Consider the following 24,303-nt stretch of genomic DNA (forward strand, 5'->3'; position numbering starts at 1 on the left):
ACTACAAAACTGCACTTTTAATTAATGTTGCATATAGTGATTAACAATTTTTTTTGACTGATTAACATTTTTCACTTTCAAGTTTAGGAGTTACTTCTTTGTTTCAAGCCATTATGCTTTAGCATTACACAAATGTATTTAGTTAGATTTTGAAAGTTTAAAAAAAATTATATAGCCTCACTATAAATCGATTAAATTAATCTGCAAAAATATAAAAAAGGTGTAATACAGAATGAGAAGGTGCAAAAAAAACTCCAACAATAAGCAAAATCATTAGTACAATGTTATGGTGTGCCTTAAAATGCAATGTCTGTGATAGGCTGTCAGAAAAGTACATAAAATCTCTCAGACCTTTATACCTTTAAGGAAATAAGCATCATCTGTTCCAGCTGTTTGCTGTTGTAGAGTCCGAGCACAAATGTTAATAAAATTCAGTGCTGCACTGAGTATTTAAACATATTTAGATAGATTAAAAGTTTGAAAAATCATACAGTCTCTGGTGTGTGAGAATGTGTTAAAAAAAGAATTACAAGATGCAAAAACTTTGCAATAACTTTATATGGTGTATTTAAAATTCAATGTCTGTGATAGGCTGTCAGAAAAGTGCATCAATCTCCCTGTCCTCTCTATTTTCAAAGAACTATGCATCATCGGTTCCAGCTTTTCACTGTTGTAGAGCCCGAGCAGAGAAAGCATACAGGAACAGATTCACACGTCTGTGAATGAAAGTCAGAGCTGCAGTGACATTTTCTCCAGATTCTGCAGATCTTAACAGACTGTCATTCTAAGCAGTACAGCAATGATGATCACAATGTTGGAGATTTGACCTGGGATCCAAAAAATGAAGAAACAAACCATAATTCTGGTCACCATCTTTGTCAATGAGATACTGCTAAAGAAAGCTAGGTACTTAACTCCCCAGTAAAATAAGCTACTATGGTGAATGAAACCACAAATAGTATAATCTCCCAGATTAAAGAAGATACTCTTTCATCATCATTCTGATATTTTATGTTGCACCGAAGTCATCCTTCCCTGTCCAAACATAGAGTGTGCTGTACAAGAGCGGAGCACGATAAAACTGCACTTAACATCCACATCCCAATCAAAAGGATCTTCTTGTTTGATCTGAGTGCACGGTGACTTGTGTGAAGTGTGACCAGATGATCATTCCCTAGTCTTGGGAGCCTCAGCCCTGAGGGTTGGTATTGCTTCTTTGTTGTCTTGGTTTATGTTGTGTGTAGCTTATTTTTCACTCTTTACATAAACAAGCTTTTTGTTGTATCTCTGTTTCTCCCATATGACTGTCTGGTTAGTTAATAGTGGCAGCTGTCAGATGTACCATTTTGATATTGTGTTTATTTTAGCAACGACTTTTGTGTATTAACAATGTTTTAATAATAGAAACGTACCTGTGTGACCTAATACCAACATTAGGGTATTGTTAACATTCCCCCGGGTGAAATTCCTAAGGGTGACATAGTCATCATTTCACATAAAGAAACTTGGGTTATGGTTGAGATCTGTACCAATCTAATCTACCCCCCTTTACCGCCATACTAATATTGATTAACAAATTTCAACAAAACTTCCCTGTCCAAGCTTAGAGTGTGCTGTATGAGAACATCCACATCTCATTCAAAAGGATCTTCTTTCCTTTTCTGCTAGGCTTGTTCCATTTCTCAGGATGCACCATTTGAAGGCATCACTGTATGCTTATCAAAATCATAAACAGAATGCTGCAGTAGAGGCTTAAGTACACCATAGAGGAGAAAAGCTTACACAGGAACAAGCCAAACACCCAGCCATACAGAAGGGTCCAAATCCAAACTGGCAGAGAAAACAGAGTGAGTAGATCTGATACAACCACGCTTAGCAGCAGTTTTCAGTCTTTTCAGCCATCCAGCAAGACACACCACAAGAGCAATATTACCAGGGACTGCCAGTATGTAGCAAACCGCCATCACACTACTGGCAGTAATGTTTTAAGTTGAGACAGGAGCAATGAACATACTATTGGATGAGTTGAGCTGTTGCATGGTTAGAGCTTTGGTGCAGGGTATAGATAAGAAACATAGAAGAAGCATGTCTTTTTGTGGTTTCTGTGGTTTCTTATGTATACGAAAAATAGCATCGAAAGATACATGCCAGGAAGTTTTGGCAGAAAATTAGTACAACTTTATGGTGTGCCTTAAAATGCAATGTCTGTGATAGGCTGTCAGAAAAGTACATAAAATCTCTCAGACCTTTATATCTTCAAGGAACTAAGCATCATCTGTTCCAGCTGTTTGCTGTTGTAGAGCCCGAGCACAAATGTTAATCAAATTCAGATCTGTACTGATACTGTCTCCAGATACTGCAGATTGTAACGGACTGTCATTCCCAATCAATGCAGTAATGATAATCACAATGTTGGAGATTTTAATTGGGATCGGAAAAATTAAGAAACAAACCACAATTCTGGTCACCTGTCACAGATGCACCGACCACAACCACAGTACCAACCACTCAACCAAGTCCCCAATCACCAGAGTACTGAGCACCTGCACCAAATCGCCAGAGCACATATAATCACACTCACTCCACTGATTCATCAGCAAGTATCAAGGTTACTCACTCTGTGAATTCTCCTTCGGCCTGTGGATTATACAAGATTTACATCTGCTTCTCCCACCTTACTCATCTCCCATGGAACACTGTACTGTGTACTTGCATCAGAAGTTTCATTTGAGACTTGGAAGTTTCTTAGGAGTTCTTTAGTTTAGTTACCATTTAGTTACCATCTTTGCCAACGAGTTATTGCTAAAGAAAGCTGAGTTATTAACTATGAGGTAAAGATGAAAGTAGAAAAAATATATCCACTTGGAGGCAGTGTCAGACATTGTGAACTATATTATTTCTCAAAAAGTGAACCCAAAAGAAAATTTGATCAGTCATGTTAAGAAATATTGGCACATGAATTGTGTAAAAAATAACTAAAAGGAATTGATTGTTAATCCTTGCTTGTATCGATTTTGTAGTTCAGAATCAGTCTGCTATTGAAATGGGTAATGTGGATCAAACATAATTTGAGCAAAGCCCAGATCACAAGTTGCAAGATACACAAGTTATTTCTCAGAGATCACTCCAAAGCCATCAAATCAATTCTTCACCAAATTCATCACAAGAATCAAATAAATTATGCAATATTGTTCAAAAGCATTTTTAGTATTGCAGCAAATTTGGTCTAGCTTGCCAAAATGTGATATCCAAGTTTTTGATGGAGATATTCTTAAGTATAAAGCCTTTATCTATTCCATCAAACACCTGATTCAAAGCAAAACTGTAAACAACCAGGATAGACTTTACTATTTAATTAATTACAGAAACTCATCACAATCTGTCAACACATTGCCTCAGACAGCATTTTAGAAATGAGTATAAAATGTTACTTTTACTTGCATTATATTGCCAAAGGTTTTGGGATACCCCAGAGTGAACAGCAGTGGACTGAGTGCTCAGTGTGGTGATGCTGGAGATGCAGTTCCTGATCGGGACTGGCTGAGGTCTCCCAGTCAGGAAATCCAGGATCCAGTTGCAGAGAGAGGTGTTCAGGCCTAGCAGGCTCAACTTTTCAATCAGCTGCTGAGGGATGATTGTGTTGAATGCTGAACTGAAGCCTATGAACAGAATTTGTGTGTATGACACGTTACAGTCCAGGTGGATGAGGGACAGATGGAGGGTTGTGGTGAAGACATCATCTGTGAAGCAGTTAGGATGATACGCAAACTCCAAAGGGTTCAGTGAGGGTTGTAGCTGTGTCTTGATGTCCCTTGATGTGTCATTGAGGCAGGAAACCATAGATGTCTTTGGCACAGGGACAATGGTCATTGTCTTGAGGCGTGTTGGGACGACAGAGCTGCTCAGGGAAATGTTGAAGATGTAAGTGAAGACAACTGCTAGCTGATTTGCACATTCCCTGAGCACTCTGTCAGGAATGTTGTCTGGTTCAGCAGACTTCAGTGGGTTAACTCTGCATAGAGTTCTCTTCATGTCAGCTGTGGAAAAACAGAGCACCTGGTCGTTAGGAGGAGGGATGGTCTTCCTTGCTGTTACGTTGTTCTGTGCCTCGAACCGTGCGTACTGTAGAAGTCGTTCAGTGCATCTGGGAGGGAGGCGTCACTGTCACAGGCAAGTGATGTTGTCCTGTAGTTCCTGATCACCTGAATGCCCTGCCACATGCGCCGGCAGTCTCCACTGTCCTGAAAGTGGCCGTGGATTCTCTGGGTGTGTGCACGCTTCGCCTCTCTGATGGCTCAGGAAAGTTTGGCCCTTGCTGTTTTTAAGGCCGCCTTGTCCCTTGCAATGAAGGCGGAATCTCTCCACTTCAGGAGAGCACGCACTTTTGCAGTCATCCACAGCTTCTGGTTGGAGCGTGTGGTGATGGTCTTGGGGACAATCATGTCATCGATGCACTTGCTGATGTCGCCGGTCACTGATGCCATCTACTCATCCAAGTTGATAGAGTCACCGTTGGTTACTGCCTCCCTGAACATATTCCAGTCAGTGCACTCAAAACAATCCTGTAGAGCAGAGGTGGCTCCTGCTAGCCACCGGCTTTTCAGAACCGGTTTGGTGCACCTGACGAGTGGTCTGTATGCTGGAATTAGCGTAACAGAGATGTGGTCTGAGTAGCCGAGGTGGGGGCGGGGCTCCGCACAATACGTGCCGGGAATGTTTGTGTAAACAAGATCCAGCATGTTCACCACTCTTGTCAAAAAGTCCACATGCTGATGGAATTTTGGGAGCACTGTTTTAAGATTTGCATGATTGAAATCTCCAGCAATAATAAACAATCCATCAGAGTGAGCATTCTGCAGGTCGCTAATAGCCCCATAGAGTTTTCACAGAGCCTCCTTAGCATTAGCGCTGGGGGGAATGTACACTCAGAAAATGAAAGCGGTGGTGAATTCACTCCACTAGCGATGAACAATAATTAGAAACAAGCACAGAGTCCTTGCACCATTCCATGTTGATATAAACACACACAACACCGCGAGTCTTACCGCACAGAGTTGCATTCTTGTCAGCATGAAACACGGTGAGCCTGGTTCGCTGAATGGCAGCATCTGGAACTCTGTCGCTTAACCACATCTCCATGAAAACAAAGACAGAGCAGTCTCTGAACTCTCGTCGTGTGGTTCGCTGGAGTCAGATGTTGTCCACTTTTTTGTACAGTGAGCAGACGTTGGACAAAATGATGGATGGGAAAGCCAGCTGGCTAGGGTTTGTTTTTAGCCTAGCACGGACATCCGCCCGTTTTCCGCTCTTCCTCGAGCACCACTTGTGAAGTCCTCTCTCCCAGCCACTGGCATCAGGCGACGCAGAGGACTGAAGGCCTGGTCTTCGCAGCAAACCGAGGTTGCAAAGTTTTCCAAGTACATCATCATGCAGGTTAATAATTGCATGATTTTTATATCATAGTATCGTCTGGCAGTCGTATATATGAACACCACTGTCTTTGGTGTCCATGCACCTTGAAATTCGAGCTAAAACAAAGAAATAGCACCATTTTTGGTTCGGACTCCATGGGCTCAAAGGGGGCTTCCAGCAGCCCCTCCAGGACCACAGAGGGGTCCCAGGAGGGGATGCGCCATCTGTGGGAAAGCCTCAGCCATATGGTACCATGTAGAAAACAAGAGACCATAGGGTGCCTACCCAAGGAGGCCCCGAGGACAAGGTTGTGGTTTGCAGCAATGGTCGGCTACATACACTTTTAAAGTAGAGGGGTATTCCAGCACTGTACCAACTGGGCAGTGCACTAGGTCCTGATTGCGCTGACCACACAAGAGGCAAAAAAGCCTCCACTTCAGAGCATACAGCTTCCTAGTGGAAGGAGCCCTAGCATTCGACAGAGCCTCCACTACCTCCAATGAGAGTTTGGCATTTTGATAGCATAGAATACACTTAAATCCTTCTTTATCATCTCACAGAGTGCACTGTACCAGAGCATAGTACAATAAAACTGAAAAAAAAAAAGAAATCAGAGTGAGTAAATCTGACACGGCCAGGCTTTGCATCAGTCTCGGGGTGAAGCTGCCTCTTTTAGTCATCCAGCAAGACACACCATTACAGCAATATTACCAGGGACTCCCATTATGAAGCAAACTGCCATCACACTACTGCCAATCAGGTTTTCAGTTGAGATAGGAGCAATGAGCGAGCTGTTGGATGAATTGAGCTGCTGCATGGTTAGAGTTTTGGTGTAACAGGGTGTAGGGTATAGATAAAAAACAAAGAAGAGGTGTAAGGAGCCTGTAGTTTCTTATGTAGATAAAGATCAGCATGATGTACAAAAATGTATTTTGCCTTATTCCATCATGGTGGTTTATAGCTCAAGATGCATACAGGGTCATAAAACCCCTTTCAACTGAGGTTGTGAGCCGAACATGTAACCGTTGAAATGGAACAGGAAGTTTTCAGTATCTATTTAACCACATTGTGTATTATGAAGTACACTCTATATCAGGAGATTCACAACAGAGTCAACTACATGAACAATACACTACTGCTCAAAAGTTTGGGATCACTCAAAATATTTTATTGTTTTCCACAGAAACACACACAAAATTAGTCTGAATAGAAAATATAGCAAAAGAACAGGACATGCTGACATGTCAGAGTTAGAAATAATGATTTTGATGGAAAGGATGAATGTTTTCTTCAAACTTTGCCTTCATCAAAGGGCACGCTAGCTGTCAATTTTTTTATACAACCTGAAATCAAGCTGAAATATGTAAGTGATCCTAAACTTTTGAGCAGTAGTGTACATTCAGTAGTTCACTGCTGTGCTAGTGAGCTATTGATAGCATTCTAAAGCACAGTGATGCCAATGGTAAGGTAGTACACAAGTGGCAAAGTAAGCTGAATAAATCTACTTTATTGTATTAAGCAATATTCTACATCAACTTCTGTGGGATCTTTTTCTTTTTTTACGTTTTTATGACGTTACCATTTTGTTAAATGACATGGATTTGAGATTTAAGCATGCATGAGAGGTATGCACGTAACTGCTTTTTTAATCCCAAAGGAATTCCTCCCCCAGGTATTTTCGCAGTCTGTTAAAATAAAATAGATTTAAATGAAATCCATACAATGTGCCTGTGAATTCCATTGTGACCAGAGTCCTTTCAGAGTTGTGTGTTTATGTGTATGACTTTTCCTCCTGATTTCCTTGACTCATAAATGATTTATTAATTATAAGTCTGTCACTTGGTAAAACAGATCTAATTTACAACACACATTCAGCAATGATAGACTCCTCTTTCTAAAATCTAAGAAAAAACTCCCTGATTAGGAGCACTGTACAGCTTCCTGTTACTTACTGGTGTGGTCACTGTGGCTCTTGGGTTGCTTGTTAATCAGAAAGACTGCGTTTGGAAAGAAAACTATTAGGTGGCATACACTTTTTGTGCAGTATCTCTTCTCAGGAGGGAACTGGTGTGTGTGGGTGTGTGTGTGTGGGGTGTCAGTGGTGGTATGATGCAGCACATGGACTGGTTAAACACACTTTTGGTCATTTGTTTTATTTCCTGAAGCAAAATGCTGTATAGTTATGACATGTTACATGAAGTTATAACAGTTAGGCTGCAAGTTGCACTCATGTTGTCTCACTATATACAAAGACAGCAACGTAAAACACACGCAGACACAAAGAATCAAACACAAAACTGTACTATAAATTAATGTTACAAATACTGATTAACAGATTTTTGACTGATTAACATTTTTCACTTTCCACTATAAGATTTATTCATTTGTTTCAAGCCATTATGCTTTATCATTACACAAATGTATTTAGTTAGATTAAAAGTTTGAAAAATCATACAGTCTCAGGTGTGTGAGAAGGTGTAATAATAAAAAAAAATTAGAAGCAATTAGATGCAAATATATATATATAACAGACTGCAAGAATATGCAAAATTATTCATAGAACTTTATATGGTGTACCTTAAAATGCAATGTCTGTGAAGAAAAGTACATCATCTCTCTGTCCTCTCTTTTTTCAAAGAACTATGCATCATCAGTTCCAGCTTTTCGCTGTTGTAGAGCCCGAGCCGAGAAAGCCTACAGGAAAGGATTCACACAACTGTTAATGAAAGTCAGAGCTGCGGTGACATTGTCTCCAGATTCCGTCATTCCCAAGCAGTGCAGCAACGATGATCACAATGTTGGAGATTTTAACTGGGATCCAAAAAATGAAGAAACAAACCACAATTCTGGTCACCATCTTTGTCAATGAGATACTGCTAAAGAAAGCTGAGTTATTAACCCCCTGGTAAAGGTTAAAGTAGAAATAAGCTATTATGGTGAATGAAACCACAAATAGTATAATCTCCCAGATTAAAGAAGACACTCTTTCAAGATTATTCTGATATCTTAGGTTGCACTGAAATCGTCCTTCACTGTCCAAGCTTAGAGTGCGCTGTACGAGAGCATAGCATGATAAAACTGCACTTAACATCCACATCCCACTCAGTAGGATCTTCTTTCCTTTTCTGCCAATCTTATTCCATTTCTCAGGATGCAGCACTTGCATGTATCTCTGCATGCTCATCAAAATCATACACAGTATGCTGCAGTAGAGGCTTAAGTACACCATATAGGAAAGAAGCTTACACAGGGTCAAGTCAAACACCCAGCCATGCAGAAGAGCCCAAATCCAAACCGGCAGAGAAATCAGAGTGAGTAGATCTGATACAGCCAGGCTTAGCATCAGTCTAGGGGTGAAGCTTCCTCTCTTCGGCCATCCAGCAAGACGCACCATTACAGCAATATTACCAGGGACTCCCAGTATGAAGCAAACTCCCAGAACACTACTGGCAATCAGGTTTTCAGTCGAGACAGGAGCGCTGAGCAAGCTGTTGGATGAGTTGTGTGGCTGCATGTTAGAGCTTTGGTGTACCTGAGTGTAGGCTCTATGTAATAAAATAAGCGGAAGCTTAGACGTCTGTGGTCTCTTATGTAGACAAAAAATGGCATAGAAAGATACACCACAGGAAGTAAGGTCAGAAAAAAACCAGCAATGTTTTTTTCATTTCTTCATTATTGTTGGTTATAGCTCGAGATTTAAGCATTTATTATAGCTTGAGATGAAAGCAATTAAGATTAATATTTATAATGACCTCAGAAACTACACTGACCTAATAGTTCCTCATGGGCCATTGATTACTGTTATAGAAAGGACATTAATCAGTTACAGTTATATTATTTACTGTCCAATGTCAACCAAATGAGTATGGGTTCTCTACTGAGCCTGGTTCCTCTTAAGGTTTCTTCCTCACATCATCTCAGGGAGTTTTTCCTTGCCACCGTCACCACAGGCTTGCTCATTAGAGATAAAATAAAATAAAATAAGGATAAAATAGTTTATTAATTTAATTTAATAATTTATTTTTATTTCTAGTTATTTAGTTTTATTCCCTCTCTTTTCTCTGTTTATATTCTTTTATAAAGCTGCTTTGAGACAATGTCCATTGTAAAAGGCGCTATACAAATAAAATTGAAATGAATTGAATTGAGTCATTAAAACCCTGTCAGTTGACCTAAACTATACATAAAATCAGCAATGTAAAGCACACAAAGAATCAAACAAAAAAAAAACTCAACTTTTAATGTATGTAACTAATATTGATTAACTAATTTTTGTCTGATTAACATTTTTCACTTTTCAAAGACTTACTCATTCATTTCAAGCCACTATGCTTTAGCATTACACGAATGTATTTTTTAGATTAAAAGTTTGAAAGATCATGCAGCCTCACTATCAATTGATTAAATCAATCTGCAAAACAATTAGAAGGTGTAATTAAAAAAAATTAAAAGATGCAAAAAAAAATATGTAAAAACAGACTTCAAGAATATGCAAAATTATTCATGTAACTTTATATGGTGTGCCTTAAAATCAGTGGCGGGCCGTGCATTTCACACCTAGGCCTTCACTGGTGTCCTTCCTGAATTAATCCACCTCTATACCATCATTATGACACCACGGCAATAGATACTAGATAGATAATAGAACTGTTAAATAGCAAAGTAAAAAAGAAATTAGGCTGCAGTATTTCACACCTCACAAGGATTAGTCAATTTTATGACGGTTAGCATGCAATGGTGATTTCCTTATCTCAAACAATTTATTGAACAAAAGCCAACAACAGTGGTGGGTATACCACAACAAAAAATTGTCAATGTCTCAATAATTTGTCATGTGCCCTTGACCATCAATTACAGCTAGGTTTTCTATGGGATTCAGGTCTGGAGAAAGTGCATAACTCCATTTGAGGTATCCCAGCCTCCAGCAGCCGTTCCCTAATGATGTGACCTCTATGAGCTGGAGCATTGTCGTCCATGAAGATGAAATTAGGCCTGTGTTGTTCATGCAGGGGCACAATGACTGGATTAATGATGTTATTCAGGTAGTATTGGCTTGTCACTGTACCATTCACAAGATGTAGGGCAGTTCTGTATTGAGTAGACACACCTGCCCAGACTGTAACACCACCACAACAGTGGCTGATGCAAAGCGCTCTCCTTTTCGTCTCCAACATCGTTGGCAGCCATCATTTCTGCTCAGTGTGAATTGACTTTCACTTTGGTCTTGGTCTCATGATGTCACAATGTGAACAGCATGATGCAAAGGACGGTTTAAATACCAATTCTAATTGAACCAGAAAATTTATTGGTCGATTCATGGATCAAACACCAGTTGTGAATTTTGCCGTTAAGCACCTTGTTAGAGAACAGCAAGTTATGCAAAAAGTACTGAAACACTGAACAGTTGGACGTGTGCATTCAAAAGTGTAAAGAAGGTCAAATTAAGTTCACCTGTAAAGGTTATAGTGCATTTTAGGTGCATCCTGAAATTTCACCCGAAAGCCGAATATCCTTAACTATTTGTGAGTAGTGATATATATATATAGAGAGAGAGATATAACCAAGAATAGGGCTATAAAATTACAAGCATTTACTGGAGAAGTTTTGGTTTTACTTTACACATGAACATCTTGAGATATTTCAACTTATCATCTCAAAAGAGGGTCCTTCTTTTCCAACAATGCTTGCCTAAGATTCTTTCAACAAACTTGTGACAAACTTCACATGCATAAGATCTCTCATTACAAGGAGCAAACCTTGCAATGAGACCAAAATTCAGTACTTATTGTTATGCCAACTGAGGTTGTGAGCCAGACATGAAATGGTTAAAATAGAACAGGAAGTTTTCAGTATCTATTTAGACATGTGTATTATGAAGTATAAGATTCAGAGTCAGCTACATGACTAATATGTTCAGTAGTTTACTGCTGTGCTAGTGAGCTATTTATATCATTATAAAGAACAGTGATCCTGATGGTAAGGGGGTGCATGCAAGTGGTAAAGGAAGCAGAATATATATGAAGTTTGTTATATGAAGCAATATTCTACATCAACAGCACAAAACTACAGTGGGATCTTTTTCTTTGGCTTTTATGACTAACATTTTGATATTGTTTTGTTGAATGATATGGATTTGAGATTTAGAGAGGTACGCATGTGATTTATTTTAATCGGTAATCTGTATTTTAATTGTCCTTTAAAATTAAATGCATTTAAATGAAATCCATACAATGTGCTTGTGAATTCCATTGTCATCAGCATGCTTTCAGAGCTGTAAATTTATGAATATGACTTTTCCTCCATATTGATTTCCCTGACCCATAAGTGATTTCAAAGTTTGACACTTGGTAAAACAGATAACAGTCTACAAATAGACAGTCTACACCTTCCTGTAACTTACTGGTGTGGTCATTGTGGGTATTGGGTTGCTACTCATAAAGAAAACCATTAGGTGGCATGTGCTACTCTTTTTGTGCAGTATCTCTTCTCAGGAAGGAACTGTTGATGTGTGTGTGTGTGTGTGTGTGTGGTGTCAGTGGTGATATGATACAGCATATGGACTGGTTAAGCAGACTTTTGGCCATTTGATTTATTTGTTGAAGCAATATGCTGTAAAGTTACAAAGTTAAAACATGTTACAAGAAGTTATAACAGTTAGGCTGCAAGTTGCACTCATGTCTTACAGAAGAAATCAGGAAACTTTATTGTGGTTTATAGCACTTAAGGTCATAAAACCCCTTTCAGTTTCCACCAAAACTATACATAGTCTGCAGCGTAAAGCACACTCACAAAGAGTCAAACACAAAACTGTACTTTTAATAAATGTTACTAATACTGATTAACAGATTTTTTTTGACTGATTAACATTTTTCACTTTTTAGAAAGATACACTCCTTTGTCATTATGCTTTATCATTGCAAAAACATATTAGGTAGATTAAAAGTTAAAAAAACAAAAAAATCATACAGCCTCACTATAAATTGATTAAATTAATCTGCCAAAAAATATTAGAAGGTGTAAAAAAAATATAAAAACAGACTTCAAGAATAAGCAACATTTTTTGTTCTTTATATAGTTTGCCTTAAAATGCACTGTCTGTGATAAGCTGTCAGAAAAGTATATCAAATCTCTGTATCTTCAACGAACTGAGTATCATTTGTTCCAGCTGTTTGCTGTTGTAGAGCCAGAGCGGAGAAAGCATACAGGAATGGATTCACACAACTGTTAATAAAAATCAGACCTATAGAGATAGTGTGTGCATATATTGCAGAATTTAATAGTCCAAAATCCCAATGCAATGCAGCAACGATGATCACAATGTTGCAGATTTGAAACGGGATCCAAAATATGAAGAAGCAAATCACAATTCTGGTCACAATCGTTATCAATGAGTTACTGCTAAAGAAAGCTGAGTTATTAACCTTCCGGTAAAGGTGAAAGTAGCAGAAAGCTACTAAGGTGAATGAAACTACAAACATTATATTCTCCCAGAGTGAAGTAGCCAAATCTTCAGCATTGTTAATATAGCGAACACAGTGATTGTCCAGGCTTAGACCGTACTGTACGAGAGCATAGCACGAAAAAATTGCACTTAAAATCCACATCCCAATCAAAAGGATCTTCTTTCCTTTTCTGCCAAGCTTGTTCCATTTCTCAGGATGCAGCACTTGCATGTATCGCTGAATGCTCATCAATATCACACACAGTATGCTGCAGTAGAAGCTTAAGTACACCACATAGGTGAGAAGCTTACACGTGGTCAAGTCAAAGACCCAGCCATGCAGAAAATCCAAAATCCAAACCGGCAGAGAAATCAGAGTGAGTAGATCTGATACAGCCAGGCTTAGCATCAGTCTCGGGGTGAAACTGTCTGTCTTCAGCCATCCAGCAAGACGCACCATTACAACAATATTACCAGGGACTCCCAGTATGAAGCAAACTCCCATCACACTACTGGCAATCCAGTATTCAGTTGAGACAGGAGCAGGGAGCGAGCTGTTGGAGGAGATGAGCTGCTCCATGGTTTGAACTTTGGTGTAACAGGGTGTAGACTCTATATATTTAAAGAAGCAGAAGTGAAGACGTCTGCGGTTCCTTATGTAGATTAAAAAAAAAACAACTTGTGGCGTCGAAAGATACATGCAAGGAAGTTATGGTGGAAAAAGTCCAGCAATGTATTTTGTGTTACTTCATCATGGTGGATTAACTCAGGATGCATACATTGGTCATAAAGGACCTTTCCTTTTCTGCCAAGCTTGGTCCATTTCTTAGGATGCAGTCAGTACTTATTGTTTTGCCAGCTGTGGTTGTGAGTCAGACATGAAATGGTTAAAAGGGAAAAGAAAGTGTTTAGTATCTGTTTAGACATGTGTATTATGAAATGCTCTATAGCAGAAGATTAACAGCAGAGTCAGCTACATGACTAATACATTCAATGCAAAATGCATAGGCAGTGTTTAACAAGTGTTTATAAGAACAAGTACCACTTAGGAGTATAAAATACAGAACATTAGCAATTCATTTTATCTCATATACTGGATATTCTTTATAAAATAAAATTTCATATATAATTCTTATATACATGTATGAAATCAAAATTGCACTTTGGGCAATGGTACAGTTGAGGCATGAGGATCTAATACAAAAGATTAATCATCTGGAGTAAAGTTATTGGCAGCGGCTTGCCTCCCTCTTCCACAATGTCGAAAATGCGCCTTTGAGGGAAAGTCAGTGTGTTTTTCAGGTGTGGTGGATATGCAATGTTGAAAGCAAAATACATACAGAAGGCTGTTATGAAGGCTTCATCAAGGCTGGTGCACTGGCACACTTCTACACCATCTACTTTCACCACACTGAGCCCTCTTCCAATGCCATTTTCCAGTCATCATCCAGCAGTTGTATGGTTGGAAAGGGTGTAGCAGGATCCCCCTACATAAAAGAAAACAAAAAGAATTTTTTTCAAATAAATAATCTTCAAATATACATATATTTTTCAATTTCAAGTAACTGTGCATTAAACGATTTGAATGGAGACATGGAGGCAAAGAACCACCCGACGCACAGCACATTTAAATCGTTTAATGCACAGTTAGCCGTGGATTATCCCACTTATGCCATGGTCATTTGCCAGAATTTACATGTCAAAGATGTTAATAATGTTTGCACTGCAAGTAACGTTAACAAAGATGAATAAATACTGTAATGTATTGTGTATTGTTTGTTTACATTTGTTAAAACTGACATTAACCAATGTAACCTTATAGTAAAGTGTTACCATTTTTTAGAAATTTTTTAGTTTGTTTCAGTGACAGTAACTGATGTAGTCAATTTCACAATATCCAAAATTATAACATTATTTCCCTGTAATATTCAGGTTTTTTTTCCATTATACTTACTCCAGCAGGTGTACTTAAGTATGGATATTTTTTGAGTACATCCTCCACAGACATTCCTTCCATGATCTCTCGAAGTCTCCAGGTGAATGTTCATGCCATGCGGTCTTTAACAGTTCGACATGTCTGGAGGTTTCTTCCAATACTTTGTAGAGTGTTTACATGGGCGTCAATAGACATTAAATCCTCCCCAACACAAGTTTCCTTCATTAGAACAGAAACAGATAATGCTTAGACTGTGATAGATAATGACAGAGACAGATATGAGAAACATATACTCACTCACTTTTACAAAAAATGTAAAAAAAATAAAAAATAAAAAAACTAACCTGCATAAACAATGAGACCTAATGTTAAGTTAGTGAAAAAAGATTTAAATGTCTGTAGTATCTGACTTACATTGTCCTGCACTAAGTAAAAGTGTAAAAGTGATTAACAGGGCAAAAATAAATTATACATATAGCAATGGGCTTACATATGCTATTGTGGCGGAGCAGCAAAGGCGGAGCGAAAAGTGAAACCAAAATAAATGTCATGATGGCCAGCGAATAGGAACAGGAATTTAATTTGGGAAGAAAGTGATGTAGTGAGATATATAGTGGACTAGGAACAAATTGGGTGTTTTTGTGAGGATCAAAGGAAGAAGTCGTGAGTGTCTGGGGTGGAGATTGCACCGGTATCAGCTGAACGCAAACTAGTGATGGGAAGTTCGGATCATTTTACTGATTCGGTTCTTTAAATCTCGTTCAGCAAAATGAACGAATCTTTTTACGAGTCATTTCGTGCATTTTGTTCACTTCAGCAGAATGTAATTAAAATGTTACATGTTAATTCCCTAACACATCTACTTACACACATATTGATCACATTTCAAATAAGAAAGAACTGTCATGTTATAAGTAATAGCTTACCTGTGACTTGAGACTATACAGTCTGTTACTTCATCACCTCACCTCCGGATTTTTTGGGTCGAATTCATTCATTCTTTTGTCACATAACATCCTAAACTAAGCTATGCCGTGCCGTCTCCTGTATACCCAACAGAATGATTAATCTCCCTCGCCTTCGGTTCAAATCAGTTTGTTCATCACGTGACAGCCCCGTATGGCAATGCAGTCTGAGCCGGAAACAGAAAAGATTAGTTCACCTTTCGAGTCTTCGGGTTCGAGTCTTTCGTTCATCACCTGACTAATCTAGGACTAATCTTTTCTGTTTCCGGCTCAATGACTCAAAATCGAAGACTCTATAGATGAACTAATCTTTTCTGTTTCCGGCTCAGACTGCATTGCCTTAGCATACGGAGCTGTCACGTGATGAATGAATCGAACCCGAGGACTTGAAAGGTGAACAAATCTTTTCTGTTTACTAATCTTATGCGATGTTGTGCATGCTCAGTCTACACAAAATGAACGATTCACTCCCCGAGATGACTCGATGTTCTTGAGTCATGGGAAATATTCGTTCAAAATGAACAAATCGTTCGTGAACGACACATCACTAGCGCAAACTCACGCAGGTGTATTGCTGGAGTGAAAGCCGGAGGGTCGCAGAGATCATTATCCGAGCGCAGGACCAGCGCAAAGTCGCGTGTTTGTCTCAGGAGTGAATGGGAAGTGCGTTTACCTGGATGCCTTCTTTCCTTGATGAAAATCCACTCCAAGTTCGCTGTTTGAAACTCTGTCCCAAGTTCCCAAGCCGAGCTACCGGCTGGATGGCTCATGGTTTGCAGTGTGCACACACACTCGCACATTCACCGATCACCTACGCCACATTCATCACTCGCATTCCTCAACAAACAACTCCTCTTAATGTGAGTATTTTTTTTCTTCTGTCTTTATCATCTTAGCACACTGATTTTCCTTACAAAGAGGCCAACTGGAACTAATCTTGTTTGTATTTCCTTTTTTTGTCATCGGTTCTGAATTGTAAATAATTGAGAACTGGATGCTTGAAACTACTGCTGTGAATGCAGACGAAACCTCGCGATCACCGCAGATTTTGTTTTTTTGGGTTTGATGGTTTTGTTTTGTTTTTTGTTGGTTTGTGATCGATGTATAATGTATAGTTTCCTACTTGAGAAAAATATATACGAAATTTAATGAGAAATTTTCCTTCTATGTGCATTTATTTTCTGACATATCTATTGTTATTATTATTATTTGGCTGTTATAATAATGTTGTATGTAATAGGTGGCGTTTGGAGGCAATCCGGGTTATTTATTTCATTATTTTGACAGGCTAACCCCTGTCTGGCACCCGAACTAGTATTATTTTAGTTAAAATGTTCACTTGGGTGTCGCCACCGTTACAGAAGTGGTGCCCGAACAGGGAGTGCATGAACTGAAAGACTTGAACTTGAATGTGAACTTGAGTTGATTAAGTGTTTACTGGGTTAAACCTTGTGGTGTTTAAACCTCTGTGTTGGGAAAAACTGTAAACCTCTTGTGAATCTTGAACATATTGTTTACAATTTTGGGTTTTTATTTTCCTGGTGCCCCTATTGCCCCACAAACAAACTCATACGTTCCAGAATTTCTTTTTTGATTTTATTTGCCCAACATTTCATATTACCCACAGATTTACAAACACAGTACAAACATGGCCACTACTCCCCTTTCTCCTTCAACTTCTGTGGAAATTGATCTCCCAGACATAGACACTCCTGTTTGGCCACCCGTGCAACAAAGACAATTCCCTCCACCTATTCAGGTTCCCACCTATCACTCTACACCCACACACTTTGGGCCCCATCCCAGGTGCCAAGTGCAGTATGCCACCACACCTCCAGGTGGCAGTCCTTCATGTGAGCCTGACCCGATGCAACTGTGTACAAGTGCATCTGCTGGAGATTCACCTCCCTCCTCAGCGACGCAGCATGACCTCCCTGGCTACCTCCCTACTCCAGGAAAGGAAATCCATCAGCTCACCACCCACGTACAAGGAAACTGGGATCATTTAATTGACTGTATGAAACAGCAAATCTGAATCTGCAAAATCCATTTCTTTGCACGAGGAAAAGCTTGCAACACTGGCTGCAAAAATGGAATTCAACCATCAGCAAATCTTGGATATGGTAACTGCATGGAAACGAGATGAGGAAGAAAGCACAGATCAACTGACAAAAGCTATGAAGGTGATGGTGACAGAAGAAGTCCAGAGAAGTGAAGTTACCTTAATTTCAGAGGTTCGCTTCATGGTTGAACAGGTTCAGCTGGAAATACAAAAGGATATTCGAGCTACACAAGAATGTGTGAAGAATCATGAATGCCTTTCCAATGAGATTCAGCACTGTAGCTCTCAACTAGATGTCATCAGAGACCACCTTAAAGATCTTCATTTGGAAATGAGGAATTATTTCAAACCACCTGAAAAGTAAGTGGCAGACCTTTCAAAGACCTCACCAGTATCGGGCACCCGGAACCAGTCTTTTGTCTGCTCCTTCAGTGACTGCTCCATTGACACTTCCACTTGCTGTCAAAAGTGATCATTTGAAACTAACTTTTCCAACATTTGGAAGACCATCAGATGATACTGATCCACTGTTATATCTAACTCGCTGTCAAGACTTTTTGGCCTTACATTGCCTGACTTATCCTGACCTCTTGGCTACCTTCCGTACTGTCCTATATGGCATGGCACGTGATTGGTGGGAAGTTGTTCGATCTTCTGTTACTACCTGGAACAAGTTTGAAACTGCTTTCCTCTCAGCCTTCCTCTCTGAGGACTATGAAGATGAGCTGGCAGAGCAGGTCCAAACTAGAACACAGGCAGAAAAGGAATCAATCAGAAGCTTTGCTTTCTCATACAGAGCACTGTGCAAATGGTGGAAGCCCTCTCTAATGGAGAGTCAGCTAGTAAAAATGATTCTCAAAAACATCAAGCCTTACCTAACCAACCAACTTCATGGCAGAGTAAATACAGTGGATGAGTTGGTGAAACTAGGTTTTCAGCTAGAGAAAGATTATGTTCAGTAGTTACACTATGAAGGACTGATGACTCAACCACAGAGACCTACCATCAATCGAGCTGTTGAAAGGCCACCAGTCCAGTGCTGGAGATGTAAAGGACAGCATCCACTAGCTAATTGTCCACTCTATTCTTCCCTGCAGTCGATCCAGTCAGCATCCATCTGCAGGAAATAAACGTTCCTTCCAGCCACAGAAGCATGGAATACCACCATCCAGTAATGACTTGCGCTTCCTGCAAAGTCATCCAATACGTTTGCCACTAATAAGTTTGTTTCCATACCTCAACAGTTGGTTGTACCCATTCATATTGGAGATTGGAGAGGAAAAGCAATCTTGGTAGGGGAGCAGGTTATACCCTTCTCTATGGGAGTCTCTGGAAGGAACTGGAACCCCGTACCAGCCTTCATCCCTGGACCCTTGGTCCACTCTATTTGGCAAATGGAGAGGCCGAAGTGTCTTTAGGATGGACAAATGTTCAGATCACACTTCACCACAAAGTCTTTCCTATTCATGCTGCCATTCTCACCTCCAAAGCCCTGGTTTATTCCGTAGTCTTAGGCCTGGACTTCATCTATTCCAGTGGTCTGCAGATTAATGTAGCTGACCAGAAATATTCATTCAAGCCAAACCCCAGGGAAGAGTATCCTTTTCAACCAGGATATGCCAGTGTTCCTGTTGGAAGGTCCCAACATTTGGAAAAGAATTCCCAAACTCCACATTCAAACAAAACACTTTCACTACTCCGCTCTATTCCTCCATTACCAAACCTTGATAGAGATGGCTGTTTACAAAGCTCACTTATCTCTGAAAGGAAAGCAACAATTACTTCATCTTCTACAAGCCAATCCAAAAGTCTGCACTTGGAAGGACGACTGTTCTCCAACATTGTATTTACACCACTCACCCAGTTCCCATAAAGCAACGACCATATCGATGGAAAATGGCATAGTGGAACCATCTTACTCTGCCTGGGCCTCACCTGTGGTGTTAGTCCCAAAGAAGGTTTTGAGGTTCTGTGTTGATTATCGTAAGGTAAATGCCATCACTGAGAGAGATGCTTATCCTCTACCTAACATCACTGAGATTTTAGAGTCTCTCTCAGGAGCAGTTATCTTTTCCACTATTGACCTGAACAGTAGTTACTGGCAGGTAACGATGGACCCTGAGAGCAAATCTAAGACCGCCTTCATCACTTCCTCTGGGTTATACCAGTTTAATGTGATGCCTTTTGGATTGAAAAAATGCCCCAGCAACATTTCAGAGGTTGATGGAAACTGTTCTTGGTTCTTGGAGAATTGAGAGGGAAAATTAGTTTAGTATATATTGATGATAAAATTGTATACTCACCATCTCTGAACCAGCATCTCCAGGATCTCCAAACTGTCCTTTCCAGATTGAAAACTGCTGGTTTAACTGTCAACCTGAAAAAAAGCAAACTCTGTCTGGAGGAACTGACATTCCTTGGACATGTGGTGAACATCAAAGGCATTACAGCAGACCCAAGTAAAGTGGAAGCCATATGTTCTTACCCTGTGCCCACCAACCTGAAAGAAGTTCAATGTTTTCTAGGACTTTCAGAATGGTACCACAGATTTGTGCCCAACTTCTCTCAGGTAGCTGAACCTATCAATGCGCTGAAGAAAAAGGGTCGCCCATTTCAGTGGACACAGCAATGTCAGAAAGCAATTGACCAGTTGAAAGCCTGTCTAATCTCACCTCCCATATTAGGTCATCCTGATCTGCAATGACCATTTGTGGTCGATACTGATGCCAGCGACACTGGACTCAGTGCAGTCTTGGCCCAAAGGAAAGACACCATCCTAGAGGAGGTAATCGCCTATGGGAGTAGGACGTTAAACAAAACAGAGGTCAATTATTCTGTGACAGAAAAAGAATGTTTGGCAGTAGTGTGGGCACTAGAAAAATGGCAACATTATCTTGAACCCAAACTATTTACCATTGTTACTGATCATTCAGCTTTACAGTGGGAAATGAGTTCCACTAAGACTACCAGCCGACTGAAAAGGAAAACTTAACATGGCACCTGATGCCCTTTCACGAATGCACTCCAGACCTGAATGCAATCTTTACTCCACCCAGAAAGAAGATCCAGAGTTTCCAGTCACTGCCAGTGTCATCTGGGAGGAACAACACAAAGATGCCGAAATTGCACAAATATTTCAAGAACTGGCAAAAGATGATAACCTTCTGAAAACTCAATTTGATGTAATTGAAGATAAACTATATCACAAGACTCACTTGCCCAGTGGCCAAGTACATTTTTGAGTGTATATATTCATAACATTGAGACTGTGTCTATTCCCCGAGCCAAACAAAAATGTTTTAACAGAAATCAGAAAATTTGTTTTAGTAACCTGAGTAACATAAATCTAGATCATAGTGAATGCACAGCCAGCACCTTTGATCTGAAGTTAGGACTGTTCAATATAAGATCTCTGTCAACTAAAGCACTTATTATTAATGAACTGATTACTGATCAGGAGTTCAGAGTTCTTTGTTTAACAGAAACATGGATTAAACAAAACGAGTATGTAGCATTAAATGAATGTCCGCCTGGTTTTAACTATATGCACCAACCGCGTCTAACAGGCAGGGGAGGAGGTGTCACAGTTATTCATGATAATAAGCTAGGCACCACACAAAAACCCAGACATCAATTCAACACATTTGAAGTTCTTTATACTAACCTAACGTATGCAGCTACAAATAATAAGTTCAGAGTCAGTCCCACTAATTGTTATTTACAGACCCCCAGGACCATACTCTGAATTCCTCAGTGAATTTGGAGATTTTATTTCAAACCTTGTTGTTTCTTTAGACAAAGCATTAATAGTTGGAGACTTCAACATTCATTTTGATAAGCCGGAAGACCCTCTGAGAACAGCAGTTGTATCCATCTTAGATTCATTAGGTGTTAATCAAAATGTGATAGGACCCACTCATAATGGAGGTCACACTCTGGATCTCATTTTTACATTTGGCTTAAATATAGAAAACATAGTCACTCTTCCACAGTCGGAAGCTATCTCAGATCCCTATCTTGTTTCATTTAAAATGCGTCTTAGACACGAGATGCTCGAATTGCCGCATTACCATATGAAGCGTATATTTACGTCTGCTACTGCAGAGAGATTTACCAGTAGTCTCCCAGAATTATCACACATGATTGGTTCGCCGTCTGACCCCACAGAACTTGACCAGGTGACTGATTACCTGGAGCCAATGTTTCGGAACACCGTACCCAGATAGCAAATTGTATCTGGGCCGAGTCTGGCTGAGTTTCGGCTTGAGTTTTGGCCCAGATACCACATGGAATTACGGTCCAAAGCTGGCCCAAATGAGGTTTGCCAAAATTCAACCAGACCTATACCAGAAACAGACCAAAACACAGCCACAACTCCACAATGTCACCAGAAATCAGCCATAACTGACCCACAACAGTGCCAGAATCCACAGGTGTCAACCAGACAAGAGCCAAAATGCCACCACCTTTACCCCTGAACTCCGCCACAAATTATCCAGAAGGTTCACGAAACAGCCAGAACTGAACCAATATTATGCCAGAATCCCCAAAACTGAACCAGAAATTACCCATATAATATTTATTATGCAAAGTATAATAAAAGAATGAAACTACACAAATTCAAAGCAGAATGTTTTATTGATCTTGAAATGGGAAACAAATCTCAACATGGAAACTAAACAGTGGGGAAAAAAAGAAACCAGTAAAATAAAAAGAAATATTTAAAATACAAAAATAACAAATACTATAGACACCAAGCAATAAATTCTTTTTCTGCCACCCTCAAGGTCACCAGCCAGATTAACCCACCTTTTACTAAATTTCTCGACCTCAAGCTCGGTTGTCTGTGCACACACTGGATTTGTTCTTACAGCCTCTAGAATAGGAGCATACAAAAATACATTTAATAAAATGAACAGTAAATAGAGACAAAGCACATATATGTAGGGGGCATGAAGGAGAAAGTTCTGGACTTTCAATAAAAATGCACTTACCAATCACAATGTTTTTAGCTCCAAAGTCTGGAACAGTGTTTTCCCATTTACACCTCTCCAGTTCACCTCTTTGGCCAAGTCATTTTTGATGGCCTGCCTCATAATTTGCCAGACTGTGTCCTTTACATCCACTCCACCCAGAAATCCTAGTTCAAGTACCTGAAATAGTTTTAAAACATGTGGTCACCATTAACTTAGTACACTAACAGGCTTTTATATCTAATACTGATATTGGACTTATCAAATTAGATAAATTCTAATCGCTTTTTAAGATTCATTTTAGATGTTTAGACTGATCACACACACCATTTAATTAGAACAGTAATTAAAACCAGACCTGGAAGTTATAGCATTAGGTAGTTATGCATAGCTGACGTCGTTACCTACCACTTTTCATCTAGTTTTTGGACAGGATCAAAGGTCACTTCCAAAGATGTTAATGACCTTAAGTCTTCAGTGGGAAATCTTTTTGGACTGAAATGGTCAACCTGTGATCTCATTGAATCAGGAATTGCAAGGTTTACCACACATGCTATGAAATGAGCCTTACAGTAACAGATAATACATGATAGAAACAAGAAGAAATCTTCCATCTTACAGTTGTGTCTTGGTGTAACATCCCAACACGAACGCGAACCCTCTCCGGAATACTAATTGCTCACGTGACTCACTGACTGTTTCCCACGGACATAAATACCCCATGCACGCATTGTTTTACGCAAAGTATCGTCCTCACGTGACCTACTGAGTGTTTGTGTTTGAGAGTTATTTTGTGTATGATCCTTGCCTGTTTTCTACGTCCGATTCTTGCCTTGCCTCCGATATTGATTTCCGTGCATGACCCTGCCTGTTTCTCTGACTACGCGCTTCGTTTTGTGCTTTCGGTTTTGTTTTCTCGTCCCAGTGGTTTTCTGGTTTTTGACTCACGTTTGTTTTTTGACTGCGATTTTGCCTGTGTGATTATAATTAATAAAGATCCGCTTATGGATTCAACTCCTGCGGCCTCTGGCTTCTCATTACAGTTGGCTTGAGAAGCTTTTCCTCTGGGGTCCGGCTGTTTCAGAACTCCACGGTCACTGTGCTGTGGACTCACTATAAGGCCGCATCTTTTCCATTATGTACTGTAGAATAATTCCAGCAACTTACCTTAAAGTGTTGAATCTCCAAAAGACAAAAGCGATCTCTAAAACAATCATCAAAGCTCAAGCAGCTGTTTGAATTTCACCGCCAGACTGCGCTAGCTACGCAACTTCCGGATCCTCCAGTAGGCAGGGCGTGCTCTTCTTTTATTGTAATAACAGGATGGTGTCAATCAGTGCACTCTGGGAAAAGTAGTCCTTTTAGTAAAGCAGGGTTAATCCCGTAGATGAAAATAAACTATTTCCAAGATGCATTGAAAAAACACGTCATCGTCAACCGTACACCGCATTGTCCTTTCTGCCATGAGACCAAACAGGATATTGATAAAAACACACAAGAGTTGCGGATTTTTT

General features: G+C 39.7%; 2 protein-coding genes and 1 pseudogene across 2 annotated transcripts; all 3 read right to left on the minus strand.

Annotated features, from left to right (window-relative positions):
• Positions 1 to 664: 664 nt before the first annotated feature.
• Positions 665 to 6,229, minus strand: LOC131343024 (leukotriene B4 receptor 1-like; annotated as a pseudogene).
• Positions 6,230 to 8,131: 1,902 nt separating this feature from the next.
• Positions 8,132 to 8,926, minus strand: LOC131342980 (leukotriene B4 receptor 1-like). The gene has a single exon (XM_058374305.1). It carries the CDS (start codon positions 8,924 to 8,926, stop codon positions 8,132 to 8,134), a length of 795 nt encoding a protein of 264 aa, XP_058230288.1.
• Positions 8,927 to 11,995: 3,069 nt separating this feature from the next.
• Positions 11,996 to 24,054, minus strand: LOC131343078 (C5a anaphylatoxin chemotactic receptor 1-like). The gene is made up of 10 exons (XM_058374488.1): positions 23,198 to 24,054; positions 22,811 to 22,969; positions 22,626 to 22,692; positions 20,817 to 20,910; positions 20,489 to 20,609; positions 20,302 to 20,406; positions 20,120 to 20,193; positions 14,808 to 15,008; positions 14,194 to 14,340; positions 11,996 to 13,712 (listed from the first exon to the last, which is right to left on the minus strand). The coding sequence occupies exon 10, from the start codon at positions 13,551 to 13,553 to the stop codon at positions 12,534 to 12,536; it is 1,020 nt and encodes a 339-aa protein (XP_058230471.1). The 5' UTR covers positions 13,554 to 13,712; positions 14,194 to 14,340; positions 14,808 to 15,008; positions 20,120 to 20,193; positions 20,302 to 20,406; positions 20,489 to 20,609; positions 20,817 to 20,910; positions 22,626 to 22,692; positions 22,811 to 22,969; positions 23,198 to 24,054; the 3' UTR covers positions 11,996 to 12,533.
• Between the last annotated feature and the right edge of the window lie 249 nt (positions 24,055 to 24,303).

Source organism: Hemibagrus wyckioides, linkage group LG22 (assembly GCF_019097595.1).
Source record: "Hemibagrus wyckioides isolate EC202008001 linkage group LG22, SWU_Hwy_1.0, whole genome shotgun sequence".
In the NCBI taxonomy this organism is placed as follows: domain Eukaryota; kingdom Metazoa; phylum Chordata; class Actinopteri; order Siluriformes; family Bagridae; genus Hemibagrus; species Hemibagrus wyckioides.